Genomic DNA, 18,177 nt, shown 5'->3' with positions numbered 1-18,177 from the left:
ATTATTTAAATGTCTCAAAATTTAGCATTTTTTTTTGGATAAAGTCAGCAATATTCTTTAGATTTTCCAAAAAATTAACCTTTCAAAGTTTTGAATTTTTTGATGAACTTCTCATTTTTCTAGTTTCTTTTAAATAACATTTGTCTTTTGACCAGTTTTTCTTGCATCAGTTTCCAGGAAACCTCATCCAGTGTTTGATTTGTTTGCAGGGTTAGCAATACTGGATAGCCTCTGGAGATAGAGAAATGATTCTGAAGATATTATTATCACAATTTTTGGCAATTAAAACGGCCCATCAACTTTTGTGCCTCGACTCACATACTTAATAAATGAATGTGTCAAAATCAACGTTCCTCCAAACAACTCACACTTGCTGACATTTTACCGTTTAGCTCAAAAGAAGACTCTTTGAACGCTAGAAACCGTGGAAAAAATTTTGTAACAAATGCTTTTTAAACATGTTTTGGAAAAATTTTACATGCTCAAATATCTGTACGTCTAGGGAAACCACAACTTCTAAACCCACATCAATTTTAATCAAAATCAAAATATTCTAATCATGTTGCTATGCTATACTCAATAGATTTTTCAAGAAAAGCAATTTTTCCAAGGAGATTGTTGATGCTACACTTTTAGATCTCTCACAAGCTTTTAATTCAATATCACATTAAAAGCTAATACAAAAAAATTCCCACTACAAAAGGTTACAAAACAACTACAAAATGTTCATTCGGTTTGTCATTGAATTCAATATGACTCATAGAGGGATAGTATGCTTATAGAGGACAATAGGTATCAGCACATCCAAAATTAGTAGAAATCAGCTGCCTACAAAATCTTTAAAGCGTTCATTAGATTCCATTGTTTTTTCTCATCTTGACTATGGTAGCCTTGGTAACTATGGTAACTACGGTCTTGACTATGGTAGACTATGATAACTATGTTCATTTAGATCTTTTGCGTTTGTGACCCCCATTATGTTATGAACCCACTTACAAAGCACGTGCAATTTTGTAGTTAATCATCACGTAAAAATAGAGAACATTCGTAGGACAAGAATGCAAATAAGCGCCCGCTAAGCGGGAGGGGGCAAAAATTTGAGGAAATATCTTTACTCTTATTTTTTGAGTGCATCAAAGGTAAGAATAAAATCATTCGAGCAATGAGAACTAATCATATTATTTCAAGACCACATATCGTCGGGAAATTTCTAGAAAACTATTTTTTTACCGTACTTTCTTGAATTGGAGTTCCTTGCCAGTGAAATAAGAAATTCTAAGCATACTAAAATTTAATTGAATATTGTTTTACAGATTTTTTTGTAGCCGATTTGAAACACTGCCCTCCAAACTTTTGATGGCTGCACACGGGAGGATTTGCACATTATATAACGTATCATCACTTACTTCATCTACTGTGTTTTTCACATTTCAAAGAATTTGATTTGTATTGGGGCGCGGTGTTTTTTTTAAGTTGTGTTCACATATTTTTCAATGACTTTGATCTTTCAAAACGGGATCGACAGGTAAAGCCCAGCGGGCATTGAGTTACAGGCCAAAAGTGGGCTCTAGTTTTCCTTCAAGTGCTAAGAGTGGTGCTGCTGCTGGGATTACCTTAATGTAAGTTTAACAGGTCATCTCTAGGAGTTTTTGGGCTCAAAAAATTGCAATTTTTTAATGTTTTTTGTGATCTTTTTGAGTTTTTTGTTTGATTAGTTCATTTGAAGTTCTAAAAGTTGATTAAGGCCTTCTGTGAGACAAAATTACTTGCTATTACTATTTTATGAGCAATATGGTTTGGTACCACAGACAAAAAAGCAGAAACTAAAACTAATTTTTGCAATTTTTTCACGTTTTTTAAAAATTTTGGTCTTTTTTCGAGATTTTCCAGCTTCAGGGCCACGGAATCTCCCTTAAGGTTGAATATTAGGGCAATGAAGTTTATAATGAAAATGGATTGGTTTTTAACATTTTAATGTCTCAAAATTCAGCATTTTTTGGATAAAATCACCAATTTGTTTTAGGTTTCCCTAAGTTTTTTTCTTCATTTTTTGATATTTGTGCATTCTCAAGTATCAGAAAACCTATTCCACGGTCTGATAAAATCTAATAGCTTGTTTGTTAGTTTCATTGGATTTGTTTTTAACAATTTCACCTTTCGAATATTTGCATTTTTTTTGATAAAATTTCCATTTTTCTAGTTTCTTACATTTTGACCAGTTTTTTTGGGGTCAGTAGCCAGGAAACCTCATCCAGGGTTTGATATGTTATTAAGTGGTTGCTAGGGGGCATTTGATTGGTTTTCATTATTTTAAACGAACGATTTCTTTTTGAAATTTGGAATCTTTAAAATTATTGACTATCGATCTTTGAGCCAATGATTTTTAAGGCTTGGAAATAGCAATACTGGATAGCCTCTACAGATAGAGAAATGATTCTGAAGATTTTAATATCACGATTTTTGGCAATTAAAGACGACCCATAAACTTACCTCCAAAACAACTCACACTTGCTAACGTTTTACTGTTTTGCAGAAAAGAAAACACTTTGAAAGCTAGAAACCGTCAAACCAGTTTTGTAACGAATGCTTTTAAAAATGTTTGTAAAAACCTAACTTGCTCAATTATCTCCACATCTCGGGAAACAACAAAGTCTAAACCCAATGCAATTTTATGGCTCGGAAATAGCCATCCTGGATAGCCGCTAGAGATAGAGAAATGAGGGATGACTCATAGAAGGATAGTATGCTTATAGAGGACAATAGGTATCAGCACAACCAAAATTAGTAGAAATCAGCTGCCTATAAAATCTTTAAAGCGTTCATTAGATTCCATTGTTTTTTCTCCTCTTGACTATGGTAGCCTTGGTAACTATGGTAACTACGGTCTTGACTATGGTAGACTATGATAACTATGTTCATTTAGATCTTTTGCGTTTGTGACCCCCATTATGTTATGAACCCACTTACAAAGCACGTGCAATTTTGTAGTTAATCATCATGTAAAAATAGAGAACATTCGTTGGACAAGAATGCAAATAAGCGCCCGCTAAGCGGGAGGGGGCAAAAATTTGAGGAAAAATCTTTACTCTTATTTTTTGAGCGCATCAAAGGTAAGAATAAAATCATTCGAGCAATGAGAACTAATCATACTATTTCAAGACCATATATCGTCGGGAAATTTCTAGAAAACTATTTTTTTACCGTACTTTCTTGAATTGGAGTTCCTTGCCAGTGAAATAAGAAATTCTAAGCATACTAAAATTTAATTGAATATTGTTTTACAGATTTTTTTTTTAGCCGATTTGAAACACTGCCCTCCAAACTTTTGATGGCTGCACACGGGAGGATTTTCGCTCTTTATATTGTATCATCACTAACTTCATCTACTGTGTTTTTCACATTTCAAAGAATTTGATTTGTATTGGGGCGCGGTGTTTTTTTTAAGTTGTGTTCACATATTTTTCAATGACTTTGATCTTTCAAAACGGGATAGACAGGTAAAGCCCAGCGGGCATTGAGTTACAGGCCAAAAGTGGGCTCTAGTTTTCCTTCAAGTGCTAAGAGTGGTGCTGCTGCTGGGATTACCTTAATGTAAGTTTAACAGGTCATCTCTAGGAGTTTTTGGGCTCAAAAAATTGCAATTTTTTAATGTTTTTTGTGATCTTTTTGAGTTTTTTGTTTGATTAGTTCATTTGAAGTTCTAAAAGTTGATTAAGGCCTTCTGTGAGACAAAATTACTTGCTATTACTATTTTATGAGCAATATGGTTTGGTACCACAGACAAAAAAGCAGAAACTAAAACTAATTTTTGCAATTTTTTCACGTTTTTTAAAAATTTTGGTCTTTTTTCGAGATTTTCCAGCTTCAGGGCCACGGAATCTCCCTTAAGGTTGAATATTAGGGCAATGAAGTTTATAATGAAAATGGATTGGTTTTTAACATTTTAATGTCTCAAAATTCAGCATTTTTTGGATAAAATCACCAATTTGTTTTAGGTTTCCCTAAGTTTTTTTCTTCATTTTTTGATATTTGTGCATTCTCAAGTATCAGAAAACCTATTCCACGGTCTGATAAAATCTAATAGCTTGTTTGTTAGCTTCATTGGATTTGTTTTTAACAATTTCACCTTTCGAATATTTGCATTTTTTTTGATAAAATTTCCATTTTTCTAGTTTCTTACATTTAGACCAGTTTTTTTGGGGTCAGTAGCCAGGAAACCTCATCCAGGGTTTGATATGTTATTAAGTGGTTGCTAGGGGGCATTTGATTGGTTTTCATTATTTTAAACGAACGATTTCTTTTTGAAATTTGGAATCTTTAAAATTATTGACTATCGATCTTTGAGCCAATGATTTTTAAGGCTTGGAAATAGCAATACTGGATAGCCTCTACAGATAGAGAAATGATTCTGAAGATTTTAATATCACGATTTTTGGCAATTAAAGACGCCCCATAAACTTACCTCCAAAACAACTCACACTTGCTAACGTTTTACTGTTTTGCAGAAAAGAAAACACTTTGAAAGCTAGAAACCGTCAAACCAGTTTTGTAACGAATGCTTTTAAAAACGTTTGTAAAAACCTAACTTGCTCAATTATCTCCACATCTCGGGAAACAACAAAGTCTAAACCCAATGCAATTTTATGGCTCGGAAATAGCCATCCTGGATAGCCGCTAGTGATAGAGAAATGATTCTGTAGAGATTATTATCACGATTTTCAGCAACATCTCATTAAATTTTGCAATTGATTTCATTTTAAAAAATCTTTCTGGCATTCTGAGTTAATCGATCTTCAAGGGCCAATGAATTTTATTTAAGGTCTTGCAGATATAATACTGGATAGATTTCAAAAACAAAAAAATTGGCTTTGAACCTAAAATGCCCCCTAGCAACCATAAGCAGCTGAATAAAACCCTAACAAAGATGGTTTATGCTATAGTATCAATTCACTTTATAAGACATCAAATTCCCCTGAACGCGCTTATTCTTCTTCTAAAATCACTTGTGCTTTTACATGTATTATTTTGGGCAATCTTTTTTCAAAATTTATCTGCAAAACCTAAAACGCCTTAACCGTTAGATTAACTGGGGTATAAAGGTGTGCTTTCTACGCAAAAAGTACGATAAAGCGGGAGATCTGCTAATCCAGACAAAGACCCTACCAGCTGAGCTGATAATAGCAAAAATGTCGCTTATCAATTATATAGCCAGACCAGTAAACTCTGAAAATTTTCACGAGTATCTGAATCTTCATACAAATATTCGAACAAAAAAATTCAAAATTAGACAGAATGCTGATACCAGCTTTGGAATGAATTCGGCCGTTCGTCTATGCGTACAAAAATGGAATACATTACCACAGTGGCTTGGGTTGGCAAAAAATGGAAAAGTTTTTTAGAAAACGTTGAATGATATCTTGCTCTCACAACATGAAAAAATTCTTTTGAATAGTAACATAGGAGCTTTTAAAAATTATTTTTTTAGGAAGAAAACAATCGGAAGAAAATTTTATAATGTGATTCTTTTAGAAATTTGTTGATGTTTATTACTTTGTTTTGTTTGAATGATTTGAAGTTTTTTTTGTTTCAAGTATATTTAACTGTATGGTTATAATTTTAATTTACTTGTTGCAAAAAAAACATCTTTTTGAAATAGATATACTTAAAAGGATCAAATTTTGCCTTAGGGGTAAAAGCTTAGAGTTTTAGCAAAAAGTACGATAAAGCGGGAGATCTGCTAATCCAGACAAAGACCCTACCAGCTGAGCTGATAATAGCAAAAATGGCGCTAGTGAAAATGGCAGACGTACCAAAATATAGAAATTTTATTGCTGGCCAATCACAATCGAGAAAATAGGAATAATGTATTCTGATTGGCTGATTGCTCAACAAATTCTCCATGTTTTAAAATAGGATATGCGCGTTAACGTAAAATAGCTCAGAAATTGCGATAAGCCGAAAAGGCAAAATTATACTTTTTTGGGGGAAACTGGTCTCAAGTTCGGTTGTGATAGATTCATATCAAGTCCTACGGGCCGCTGAGGCATGGCCATGGCCCGCGAGGCATGGCCCGATGCGGTAAAAATTATAATCTAGCATTAGGCTATGTCCAATTTAGGCTAATTGAACGCATAAAGGTAGAGTGTTTTAAATTTCTCAACCAATCACATTCGTTGAAAATTCTATATTTTGGTACGTCTATTTGTTAAGACGTCACCAGCAAAAATATAGCTTATCAATTATATAGCCAGGCCAGAAAATTCTGAAAATTTTCAGGGGTATCTGAATCTTCATACAAATACTCGAACAAAACAATTCAAAATTAGACAGAATGCTAATACCAGCTTTGGAATGAATTCGATCGTTCGTCAATGCGTACCAAAATGGAATAAATTACCACAGTGACTTGGGTTGGCAAAAAATGGAAGTTTTTAAGAAAACGTTGAATGATATCTTGCTCTTACAACATGAAAAAATTCTTTTGAATAGTAACATAGGAGCTTTTAAAAGTTATTTTTTTAAGGAAGAAAACAATCGGAAGAAAATTTTATAATGTGATTCTTTGAGAAATTTGTTGATGTTTATTACTTTATTTTGTTTGAATGAATTGAAGTATTCTTTGTTTCAAGTATATTTAACCGTATGGTTATAATTTTAATTTACTTGTTGCAAAAAAAACATCTTTTTGAAATAGATATACTTAAAAGGATCAAATTTTGCTTTAGGGGTAAAAGCTTCAAGAGTTTTAGCAATGAGTATATTTTTGTTTAGTTTGTTTGATTGTTTTAGTTTCACAATTTTTTGAGTTGATTTTGTTTATATTTTGGCTGGCATTGTTCAATTGATCTGCTAGTCAGGAAGCAATCTTTTAAGTTTTTCATTCAATTCTTTGAATTGTATTTCAGGACTTGTCCTGCTATGTTTTCATTATTATCAGTTCAAAAAAATTCCCTTTAAATTTATTGCACTTTCAATTTGATTAACGCATTGTTTTTAAACTTCAAATTGAATTAAAGTTTTTCTCTCTCTGTCTCTGAACTGGGTTAAAGCAAATGTTATAGATTTGGTTATGATTGAGGTAGAGTCTTCAGGAGTCGAGGAGCTAGCTGCAACGAAAATTCTCCGGCGAAATAGAATAGGATGCAAGCGCGAAGAAATGTACCAATGGCCTGATGAGGCATATGAACATATGGACTCAGCACTGGCGGTGCAGCAATATATTCAGCAGCTAATTAGACAAGACTTTTCAAAAATCGAGGATATTTTGGCTCCTCCAGAGAACTGTGACGAAGGCGTTTGGAAATATGAGCACTTGAGGCAATTCTGCATGCAGTTGAACACATTAGCTGTTCACTTGCAGTCAGAATGTATTCCGTCTACATGTATGTTGATGCCGTTGAAACGTGCCCAAATTAATTTTGTCGACATGATAAATATGACCGATGATTTTTGCCACCACACACAATTTTTCTAAGGTATAATAATTGCCTTGAATTGTGTTAGGATGCTTGGATCTTTTCGTTTGCCCCCCCCCCAGCACCCCCAGTAACAGAGCACGTGCCATTACACAGTAAATCATTATGTAAAAATATGGCACGTGCCTTAATTATTATGCGCCCACTAAGCGGGGGGGGGGGGGGGCACAAACTGAAAAGTTAGATACATTATTGAGATAAATACTTTGTGTAGAATTATTGTTTTTGTCAATATTGTGAACCAAAAGTTGTGCTGTTAACGAGAATGTTATAAAATGTAGGCAGATCAGATAATTAGTATCATTCGGTTTTTTTATATATAGGAACGAACAACTTCAGTCAATAACCAGTAGATCAATAATAGATTAATGTATAATTTTGGATTTTTTTAATATATAGTTTTGATTATTCTTAAGGCTTGTAAACTTTAACCTTTCGGCTATATTATTCTTTTACATGCTCGGAAAAAACAATAAATACGGAAAATTTTTAGTCTGATGAAATATAAAGATCAATTGCTTTTAAGGCAGCCAGATGACCAGTACAGAGCAATGGATCTTCCTTTGTGCAGCCCATAAAACCCCCAAAGAATGCCCAGCAATCGATTACACACGACATACTCTAGACGGTGCAGCAGGGCTCCTCAACAGCAACAAATATTTTCCCAGCAGAGTGACCATAAAAGACTCATCAGTTGCTAAATTGGGTTCCGTGTGTCGCAGAGTGTATAGAATTTTCTCACATGCATACTACCACCACAAAAGTATTTTTGACACATTCGAGACTGACACCTTGCTATGCAGAAGGTAATCAAAATTTCCTTGTTTCATTATATGATCAGTGAGAGGCTTAACGCATTTTACGAGAATAGTTTTTTTTGTTCAAACAGTATTCTAAGGCAGAGCGAGAAAAGTAAGTGTGACAAATTTTTTGCTAATTGAGCGATATTTTCTGGTCACGTGCGGCTTTTGCTTTTCCAAGCGGTGTTAGTTTGTAACTCTAACTCTTTTTTCGACAAAGGGCTGGTAATAGTACGTTTGAAAGCATTTTCGAACATCTGAGACCAATATTAGACTTTAGTATGATATTTTCAGCTGTTTTTGCCATTTTGCCGTGTTGAATGATTTTGTTTCAATTTTGCAGTCTTCAATTTTTTTTTATAGCAATTGGGGGTCTTTTTAATTGCTCTCGAATGAAGTTTGAAGCAATTATTGATTGCTCTCGTTCTGAAATAAAGTTTGTTGGTAAAAGGCATTGTGATCGAATGGAAACCAAAACCTTCAGTTTCGAACCTGTGGGGAAGTTTTTTGCACCCAATAAACATTTCTATGCTACGTACCCTCTGAATGAAATTGTTCCCATCTGTCGTTCGAGAGCAATTCACCCGAAGTTAGTTGGTTTATTTTTTTGGTTGAGGTTAGTTGCTTTAGTGTATTTGGTGATCTTTTGATTTAAGGGATTTTGATTAAATTGTTTCTTTAAGTGTATATATAAAAAAGGACCGTGTACACCATCCGGCAACGATGGATGTAAGTCGGAACATAAGGGATGATGAGTAGCACTTAGCCGGATGCTGCACTCAGAGCTGTTCCCCTCCAGACAGTGTAAAGACGGCCCAGTCACAAAAATAACTAACAAGCGGAGAGGAAAGCACCAATATATATATATATATATATATATATATATATATATATATATATATATATATATATATATAGCACACAAAGGAAGGATTAAAATAAAAATAGGATATCAAGGAATGAGCAAATGAATAAAGTTAAGCAGCCATACACTCAGTGCAGCCTTCCCTCCTCCACGACGGCGCTAATCGAAGTATCACTGAGAACACGAGGCTTGAGGGCGCGACATCCCCTCAAGCAGAGAACACAGCTCCTCAGAAGTGCGAAGCTGATTTTCGTTCGGATGTAGCTTAGTGTCGGCGTATGGCTCTCCGCGTTTTTCGCTGATCTTAGTTGCGAGTTGTTTCATAACACGCGATGCTGGTGGCCCAGCACCGCCCAAGCAAGCAAAAATCAGTGCGTTGAAACTGCTGTGTTCAGTTTCGGGGATTCGCTCTTCGTACTTATTTCGCTTGATGCTCTCTTGATATTTGTATGCATCTTTTATGGTCTTAGGGCAGCTCTTCGAGTGAGGGTTGAAAATCTTCACTTCGAAGAAAGTGCGATTAAAGTTGGAGCCCCACAGACCGTTTGCCTTGATGTCCAGTCGAGCGTCATCATCAGTAGTGGTGGAATTACTCGAGAAAATTTCTCGATCGTGACACTGAAGTGTTGGCTCTATCTGGGCATCGTGGCAAACGTCATCCATCAGGTTTGCAAACACGTCTCTGATTTCGTTGTGTCGTAGGTACGTATGACCGCTTTTGGCGCAATGAAGGGCATGAGTGAGGCTAAATTCTTTCCCGCATGGGCATATAGCGGGCGTGTGTTCTTCGCTTCCCAGGTGTAGCGAAGTGCTATTCCATCACGAAATTCAGTCTTCGTGAGGTCGAAACCATTTTTTAATAACGGAAGCGCGTTAAGCCAGCTAGATACTCCTTTCTTCGAGGCCAGCTGGATGGTATACTTCATTTCTGGTAGATTGTTTTCGATTCTGGATTTTTTCGAGACGAGTTCACGTTGCATGTCTGCTTTCTGTCTAAGACTGATCTTGGTTTGTTCTAATTCACATTGTTGAATTTCGAATGAATCATTATTAAGTGACGCCAACGGAGTTGAGAGTTCAATTGATTTCTCAAGATTTTTATGAAGATCTTGTGGGAGGGCGATGTTAAGCCCCACCCATTCTGAGAGCGAGAGAAAAAGTTCTTTCATCTTGGATTATTTCTTTGCCGACGATGTTCGGTATGACTCGGCCAAGCCGCTCTTCTACCTTGTCCAGAAGTCCGTCCATGGAGGGTGTAGTACGCGAGAGGAAGCTCAACTTCTGTTGAACCTTGTTCGCCAAACATGCATAGGCATTCTGGAGAGAGGTGAGAGCAAATTGACCAAGTCTGTCCAAAGTTTTTGTATTTAATTTCTGCATCTTTCAGGAAATTTTTACTGGCCTCAGAGCTACCGATTACTGATCCCAGGACTCGAGCGCCCTGCGTGATTTCCACATTTGTGCCTGCAAACTCAGTTGACGTTTGTCGCTCGCTTCCTGGCTTAATTATCAACTGACACTTCGGAGGATTGACAAGATATCCGTACTTGGGACCAAGCTGAGTGAGCTTGTCGAAGAATGCCCTGATATCTTTCAACTTACCGACGACGTTACCATCATCAGCATACCATTTTTGTGTCAAGGAGTCATTGTGAAGTCTTGATATTAGGGGTAGGATTGCGATTCCATACATTGCCATCGCAAGGGGTTCACCTTTTGTCGTACCTTCCTGAGACAGAATGGTTGACTTACCAATGTAGGGATGAGACGGATGGCTATAGGAATTCTGTAAGGCAACATGCAATGATGGGCATAAGGCTTTCGCGTTCTCTAATTCTGTTCGTCTATTGAGCACATTAAATGCGTTTTTCGCATCAATTAGTAGAATTGCTTCGTTTTCGGGATCATCAAAACTGTGGCGAAGCGAATGTATGGCATGTTCTATTCCTCATTTCTGGCCCAGGCACAGCTGCTTGTTTCCACCGAGGGATGTTAGATCTTGCCTGATGCAGTCAACGATTATGCGTCCGGTGATGCGACGCATTACTTCACCAATACCAATAGGTCTCACACCTGGACATTTATCCAGAGCCACTAGTCGACTACCATTGTATGCAATCAAATCATCTGGTTGTATTATGGATGTGGCCAGCCTCTTAGCAAACTTGGCAACAAGCTTGCGCAGGTTCGTGGAGGTGTGCCCGAAAGCAGAAAGTAGTCTACGCCAGTCATCGGCATCGAGACCTGAAGGTCCGGCACTGCCATGTCTTCATTGCATGCTTTCGGACAAGCCTAGCACTGATTTTGTCGAAAACATCGGGGTGGTAGGGAAGCGTGCGTAGATGTTGGCTCTGAATGCAGTTGGGCTCCAAGGGATGCCCATCAGGATGTTTGTCGCGTAAAATCTCGAGGACCGGTCTACCGTATGAGATCGGTAGGTACGAGCACGCCGCCTTTATGCTCGTCCGAAAGAACGCGAATAGCATTACCGATCTTGAGGTCAGAGTTTTGCTTTCTGTTCCTTGAATTCATTTGGATTGCCTTCGCTTCACAGAACAGTTCTGAGAAGTTGCAGCTGTGCCATGCACGCATTCTACGCTTGATGGTCTTATTGTTCGATCCATTGTCCGTGTTCTTTGTTCGACTGAGAGTTAATTGCGGAAGTATCATACAGAGGGTCAGAGATATATCGGATCTATCCGTGTCTACGGCAATCGGGGAGAAGACACTGTGAAGGGCTTCGGCGAACTGATCCCCTGTCTTGTTCTTACTGAGCGTGAAGAACGAGGGCTTCCATGTGAAGACCTCGCGGTACATTTCGCGACTTGTTACCGCGTGATGAGGCTGGAAGTTATCCAAAAAATTATCCGATGGTGCAGCGGCGGAACGTTCGGGGGCGTTGCAGGATCTATGAGTGCAGTGTCGGGAACGGTCAAATCATTGGTGCCGGCGTTGCGATTGCTGTTTCGGTGGCTGCGGTGACCTCAGAGCAGCTTTTGCAGCTGAAGTTTTCGGTCAACTCTTTCGCTGCGGCTAGGCCACTGCATTTCACGTGAAAATATAACACGTATGACACCAGACGCCTCCCCTACGTAGGGGACCCTTGCAGAGTGAACAATGGGTTTGATCAGGCTACGGGCTAGGAGTCGGGAAGGCTGCACTTAGGGGGACTAGATTAAGTTAATTACAGGAGAGTAATAGCAGCAACGATATTTAAAGTATTGAATGATAAAGTTCTTTAAGTGTATGGAATAATTATGATAAGATTGTGTTTCATATTGGTCTGTTTTTTTAAGGTCTGTTGCCTGTTTCTTTTGATTTTGAGCTCCTTGCAAGTTCTTGCCTATTAGTTAATAGAGAGCTATTTATTAGGTTTTGTTACTACGGGATTGCACTTTAAATTTATATAGTGTAGCTTAGATAATTAAACAATTTTTTTTTAATTTTTCAAGTTTTTTGTTTGCATTTTTCAATTATTGGTTAGGTTGTCGCTGACAGGCATTGGTGGGGCCACTAAATGAGCATAAGAAATAAAGGGTTGTCTTTGAATGATTGTTTGGAAGCAGCAGTTAGCATTTTGTAGGGAGTTTTATAAGCAAAATTGTTAGTTCTTTCGTAGAGGCTTATTTTGTTTAGTTAGTGTTTGGATGTGGCCTCAGTGGTTATCTGCTTTGAGTCGGCTCAGGAGTCTTCCGGCTCTGTTTTTTCGTCGTCTGACGCTCTTTTTTGTTTACATCGCTTGAGTTTTTCATTATTTTTTACGCTTAGTTGATTTCGTTTTGCGTGACTGAAATTGCTCGCATATAGAAATTAAGTCTTGCTGTAACAAAATTGATTATAAAATAGATATACGGTGACAATGGTCTGATAGTTGAGTGGTTAGTGCTTCCAATCCTTAAGTCGGGGATCGGCATTCGAACCTTTCGATGGTCAGAATAAACTACAGATGCCGAAAAGAAAAGGACAATTCTTGCTGGGAAAAAATATTTTGCAAACTTATTTCAAAACAACGGACAGACTTCCGGAATAGCTGCGAAACAGGGTTGCATGCAGGTTCGAACGCCGATCCCCAGAGTAAGAATATAAAGAAATATCCCTTCGGCTATCAGGCTATTGTCACAGTTTATCTTTTGATTTTGTGCAGCCAATTTTGTTACAGTAAAAATATGTTAAAAACCGACTAGCAATAAACGACTCATTCAGTATACGAATACCAATAAAAAAGGACTATAGAAAGGTATACACTGAGAAAACTGATACGAAAAGAAAGAAACCAACCTTCTAGTTCAACAAGTGGCCCATCCAAGGCTTGTTGGTGACAACCTAAACGACGGTTGAAAAATGCACAAAAAAACCTGAAAAATTACAATTTTTTTAAATCTCAACCTGCGTTATGTAAGTATGAAGTGATTTTTTTGCGAAAATTTTTCGCTTGACCGTTTTGGTCGTGGTAAATCTTCAAGCGAATGATCTTCATGTTCTGAGAATGGTATACCAGTTGTAGGCTCTTTAACTCCAGCAGGACTAGCTAGACGCAGCTCCTGCACTCGCTGATCATACGACATTTGATAGAAAAACAGCAGCCAAAAATTCACGACTGCAAGCCGCTGAAATGTTAAAATGAACAATTGTTCTTCATCAGAGCTCTACTAGAAATGTACCGAACGAGAGGCAGTGCAAAAGAACAAAAACTCAACAATCTATCGATCAAAAACTACAGGAGTTAACTGACAAATCAGGCACTCATCCAACTAACTCACCAAACAGTCAGTTAACACAAGAATCTATTCAGCCTTTTCAGAACCGTGCGCTATCTGAGACATAAACATTTTCACAATACAGACAACAGTACCAAGATATCAATGTTCCAATTGATCGCATTGGCAAATTAAAGGCCGACTTAAAAAGCCACCCGCTAATTAGAGCTCAGCACAAAAGAAATGCGGAGAAAATGACCTATGTAACTCCGTGACATGTGTGAACGCCGAAGGAGTCTTTTATCAACATAAAGCAATATATTTTGGTATAAATCTGGACACTGAACAATAGAGCAGTTCAATGTACTCTGCGTGGCCCACCACCTCAGAGGGAATTCCTTCATCCAGTAAAAAAAATAAGCCAGAGACCAAAAATTTAAATGGTCTCACAAATCAACCCGAACGCTGTAAACTGAACCTAAATCAGTGCAAATATTCTCTTGTTTGAATCTGAGTTCTGTAGTCCCCGTATGTCACAGAGCCCTAATTGATACCAAAACCTGTGCAAACGTAATGTGCGAGGGTCAGAGTACTGGACCTCTGGATAAACTTTTTGTAAAATTTCAGCAAGGTTAAGCAAAACCAAAATTGTCTAAAGTCAACTAGCGGGAGGCCAGCCAATGCAAGTAGAATATGTGGTTGCAATAGAGTTTAGACTGGCTCATAAATTATCGACAGGCAGGTTTCTGGTACTCAAAATAGCCGATTCAATAACCCTGGGAAAGCTTTTTAAAACACGTATTTGATCGACAGAAATATATTGCAAGTCGATTTATCGATAGCAATTAGCAAAATAAAGCTTCAAAATGAGTCACAACGAGTAGTCAGGTTCCAAAATTAATCTGCGCCTCTAAGAAAGAAAGAACCGCTGCAGGACACCAAATACTTCAATGCACTGTTCTAACTGCGCCAACAGTTTGGAATAGGTAGGTGGTGTGGTGGTGAACTTAAGCGTTTGGATATAGTTTTTACATCTTAAGTACAAGAAAAAAATGCAACAATGATTTTGTAACTTAAGATACGGAGCACCATATAATAGCTCGCGGAACAGAAGTCAACAATTTTCAATACTCCCATTATGAAACTCTATAATAGCAATTTGACATTGTCTTTACATTTCCAATAAGTACAATTACGAAAGGTAATACGAGAATGTTCTGGGCGCTTAAGATAATTAACCTCTATACAATAACTCATTGTAGAAATTTGAAAAATCTTGAATACTAAAACCGAAAAAAGCCGATGAACTGATACAAGTGGATCCACAACAAATTGCTTTGGAACGATTGAAAATTCAAAAGCAACAGTTTAACCTGAACTCATTGAGGCTGAAACAAGAAAAGGACAACACAGCTAGTTAGATCAGCATCAGAATACCGCGAGCTCGGTTCTCAACTCAATAAAACTGAAGAAAGAACCAGAATTTTTCCGTTTACGGCGAAATTTTGCATTTCCAACAAAGGGACAAAATTGATCCCGTTAGAACTCGACAGATCGAGAGATCGAAAATTTTGTCTAAAGTTAAGTCTTTCCTACAAGATTGTGTCCTACAAGCTGAACAATTGAGTTTGTCTAAAAGGCAGTCCTACAAGCTGAACCACGTGAACTAGTGGAAGCGCTGTCAAACGTTTGCAAAGCATAGGTTTTGATGTTACGAGAACCTATTGTGGAACTTGTATTTAGGCAGTATTACAGATTAATTACCTTACTATGGCAGTCATGTTACTGTAGTCCACTTTTAGCTCATCGGAAAATATCTTGCAAAGTCAGAACGTTTGCAGATCATCAACTTTTAATAGTGAATTCTAGGACTCTAATTTCCCGTTTTAAATATGGCTGTTGCAACAAATCTTTTTGCGGGAAAAAACTTGCTTCACTAATGTTGATGGCCCGCAAGCATACAACTGCGTTCAAATGGCTGATAATAACTCAGTACAATTGTTTCAAACAGTTGTGCCTATGTCTCTCCCTAGGTCTTAGAAGGCCAGTCACAAGTTTTAGATAGATCCTTTATTATAGCTGCGAAGCTGTAAGCTGAGCGTAGCTATATTGCGGTGCTCTTGGTTTTTTACGACTTGAAGAGGAGTATTGGTTTTCTCTCGGTCTTTTTTTTTAACAGGAAGTAGATTTGTTCACGCGGCATTTTGACCTAAAAGCAAAAGTGAGAAAAGCTGTTCTGTTGAACAGATTTTCGCTAAGCGAGAGAAGTTTTTTAATCGTGCGCTTCGTTTAGTGAATGACTTTTTGACTTTGAAAAGTAGTTTTTGACTGAATGGCACATATAGATAACCGTTTTTAGCCGTTTTTTGGACTAAGTGGCCCAATTTTTTTGCTTTTAATTTGGTTTCTTATAAAAATAAAGTTTATTCGATACTATATTGAAATGTCAACCTCGGAAATTGATTCCACGGTGTTTTGCAGAGCCTGAAAATGCGTTTCAAGTTGAAAATTGGCACATATTTCTTGATTTTTTAGTTAATTCTTGGCTTTTTTTTCTATTAATTTCTTCATTTTGGATCTTTTAACGTCTTTTTGTCAAAAATCAGTTAATATGGCAACTTCTCTTTGATAATTTATATACTCAACGCCTCTTTCTACCTCGATGTAATTTTGTTTTATAATATTTACATATGCTAATTCGATTTTAGTAGATTTTTTCCGATTTTCGTCAGTTTTTTTGTTTGTATTTTGGTTGTAATTGCTAGAAATAGTCTTTTTGTGCAAGATGAGGGACTTTAATTTCGTTTCAATAAAAATTCAATTATTTTTTGGCTTTATGTTTTTGAAAAACAGTTAAAACTTTTTCATAAATGCAGTCTTAAAGTTTTTTTTGACCATTTTTTTGCAAAATGTTTCAATTTTTCGGATTTATGAATTCTGCTTTTTCCTATTTTTGTTCTCTTCAGGAGAATAGATCTTTGTATCGGATGAGTAGTTATCTTTTCTATGGCTTGAATGCTGAACAATGAAATGTATTCGTTTTTCTTATTGATTTTTAACTTTCAAAAATCAAGAATGTGTTTTTGTTACGAATGTATTCGTTTTTTATTGTTTTTTAACTTTCAAAAATCAAGAATGTGTTTTTGTTACGGTGTTCCTTACATTGTGCCCATATTCTTCACCATCTAGTTAGCACCATTCTATCTTTGTCCTGGCACCTAACTTTATTTTCGGTATATTGATTTTTTCAGTTGTTAAAAATGAATGATTTCAGCTTTTTCTTAGATTTTCGTCATTTCTTTGGTTTGCATTTGGTTTCATTCAACATAAGGCAGTACTGAGAGTTTGATAGCAAGCGTATTCCACAATTTCCACTTAAGACTATCTACTGCAACTTTCTTCCGGCCTTGGTATTAATTTAAACGATTTTTTGCCTTTGAATATACTTCTGCTGCTTATGTCTTTTCTATGATCAATTTAATTTTTGAATTAGTATGCAATCATATTGTCTAGCATATGTACAACAAGGAACAATTGTGTGTTATTTTTTGTGTTAATTGCAGGGATTAGAAGTGTAATTATAGGTGTTTTCTGATTCTTAAATTTGAGCTTTCTGTTTTGAAAAGATTTAACTTAGTTTCTAAGATTATTATCTGCCGTTTGCTTTCGCGATCTTTTTCAGATTAGAATCATGAATTATTTGAGGGCAATTGATGACCTTGTCAGCTTTTTCAGTCTATCACTTTTTTAACCTCTTTAATCATTTCGGTTTTTTTAACGTTACCAAACATTTTCAATGATATAAAATTTTGCTGCATTTTGTCTCTTGGTGAGTGGTTTAAGTTTCACCAATTTTTAGAGGAGACCTGGAGAAGTAGTGATTTAATGGTTTAATACAAAAGGTAGTGGCTTCCGCTGCAATTACGGTTTTGTTAGTGAAGTTTTGACTCTTCGAGTCGCTTCCGGAATTCTTCCGGCTATGTTTTTTGTTTCGTCGTCTGACGCTCTTTTTTCGTTTTACATTTGTTCACACAGCAAAGCTGAAAAAGTTAAATTTTTTGAATGACTTCTTCTCACTAACGGCATTTGCGCGCGTGACGTCATTTCTCACTAGCTTTAGCTAAAGTTTTTAGGTTATTTGCGTGATTAGATTTTGATCATACGTGACTTACCTCACTCAATAAAATGACTTTTGCACTTTAAAACTTAAGTTTAATTTGAATTTGTTCAAGGTCAAAGGAAGTCATATGTGCAGTAAAGGTCCCTAATAAGAGGCTTCTGTGGAATGAGTTTTAAAGAAGCTTTATTAATTTATCGCTGAATGTTTTTTAGCCTAGTTT

General features: G+C 36.6%; 1 protein-coding gene across 1 annotated transcript in view; it reads left to right on the top strand.

The window, feature by feature from the left end:
• The window catches only part of LOC142341003 (MOB-like protein phocein), a 307,874-nt gene that overhangs the window by 265,808 nt on the left and 23,889 nt on the right, over positions 1 to 18,177 (top strand). Inside the window, exons 2-3 of the mRNA XM_075391815.1 lie at positions 7,059 to 7,382; positions 8,002 to 8,281. Coding sequence (XP_075247930.1) covers positions 7,070 to 7,382; positions 8,002 to 8,281 — 593 coding nt within the window. The 5' untranslated portion in view covers positions 7,059 to 7,069. The remainder of the gene's footprint in view (positions 1 to 7,058; positions 7,383 to 8,001; positions 8,282 to 18,177) is intronic.

Source organism: Convolutriloba macropyga, chromosome 6, assembly GCF_964194025.1.
Source record: "Convolutriloba macropyga chromosome 6, txConMacr16.3, whole genome shotgun sequence".
In the NCBI taxonomy this organism is placed as follows: domain Eukaryota; kingdom Metazoa; phylum Xenacoelomorpha; order Acoela; family Convolutidae; genus Convolutriloba; species Convolutriloba macropyga.
The sequence above is the reverse complement of the archived record's forward strand: the minus strand, read 5'-3'. Positions and strand labels throughout refer to the sequence as shown.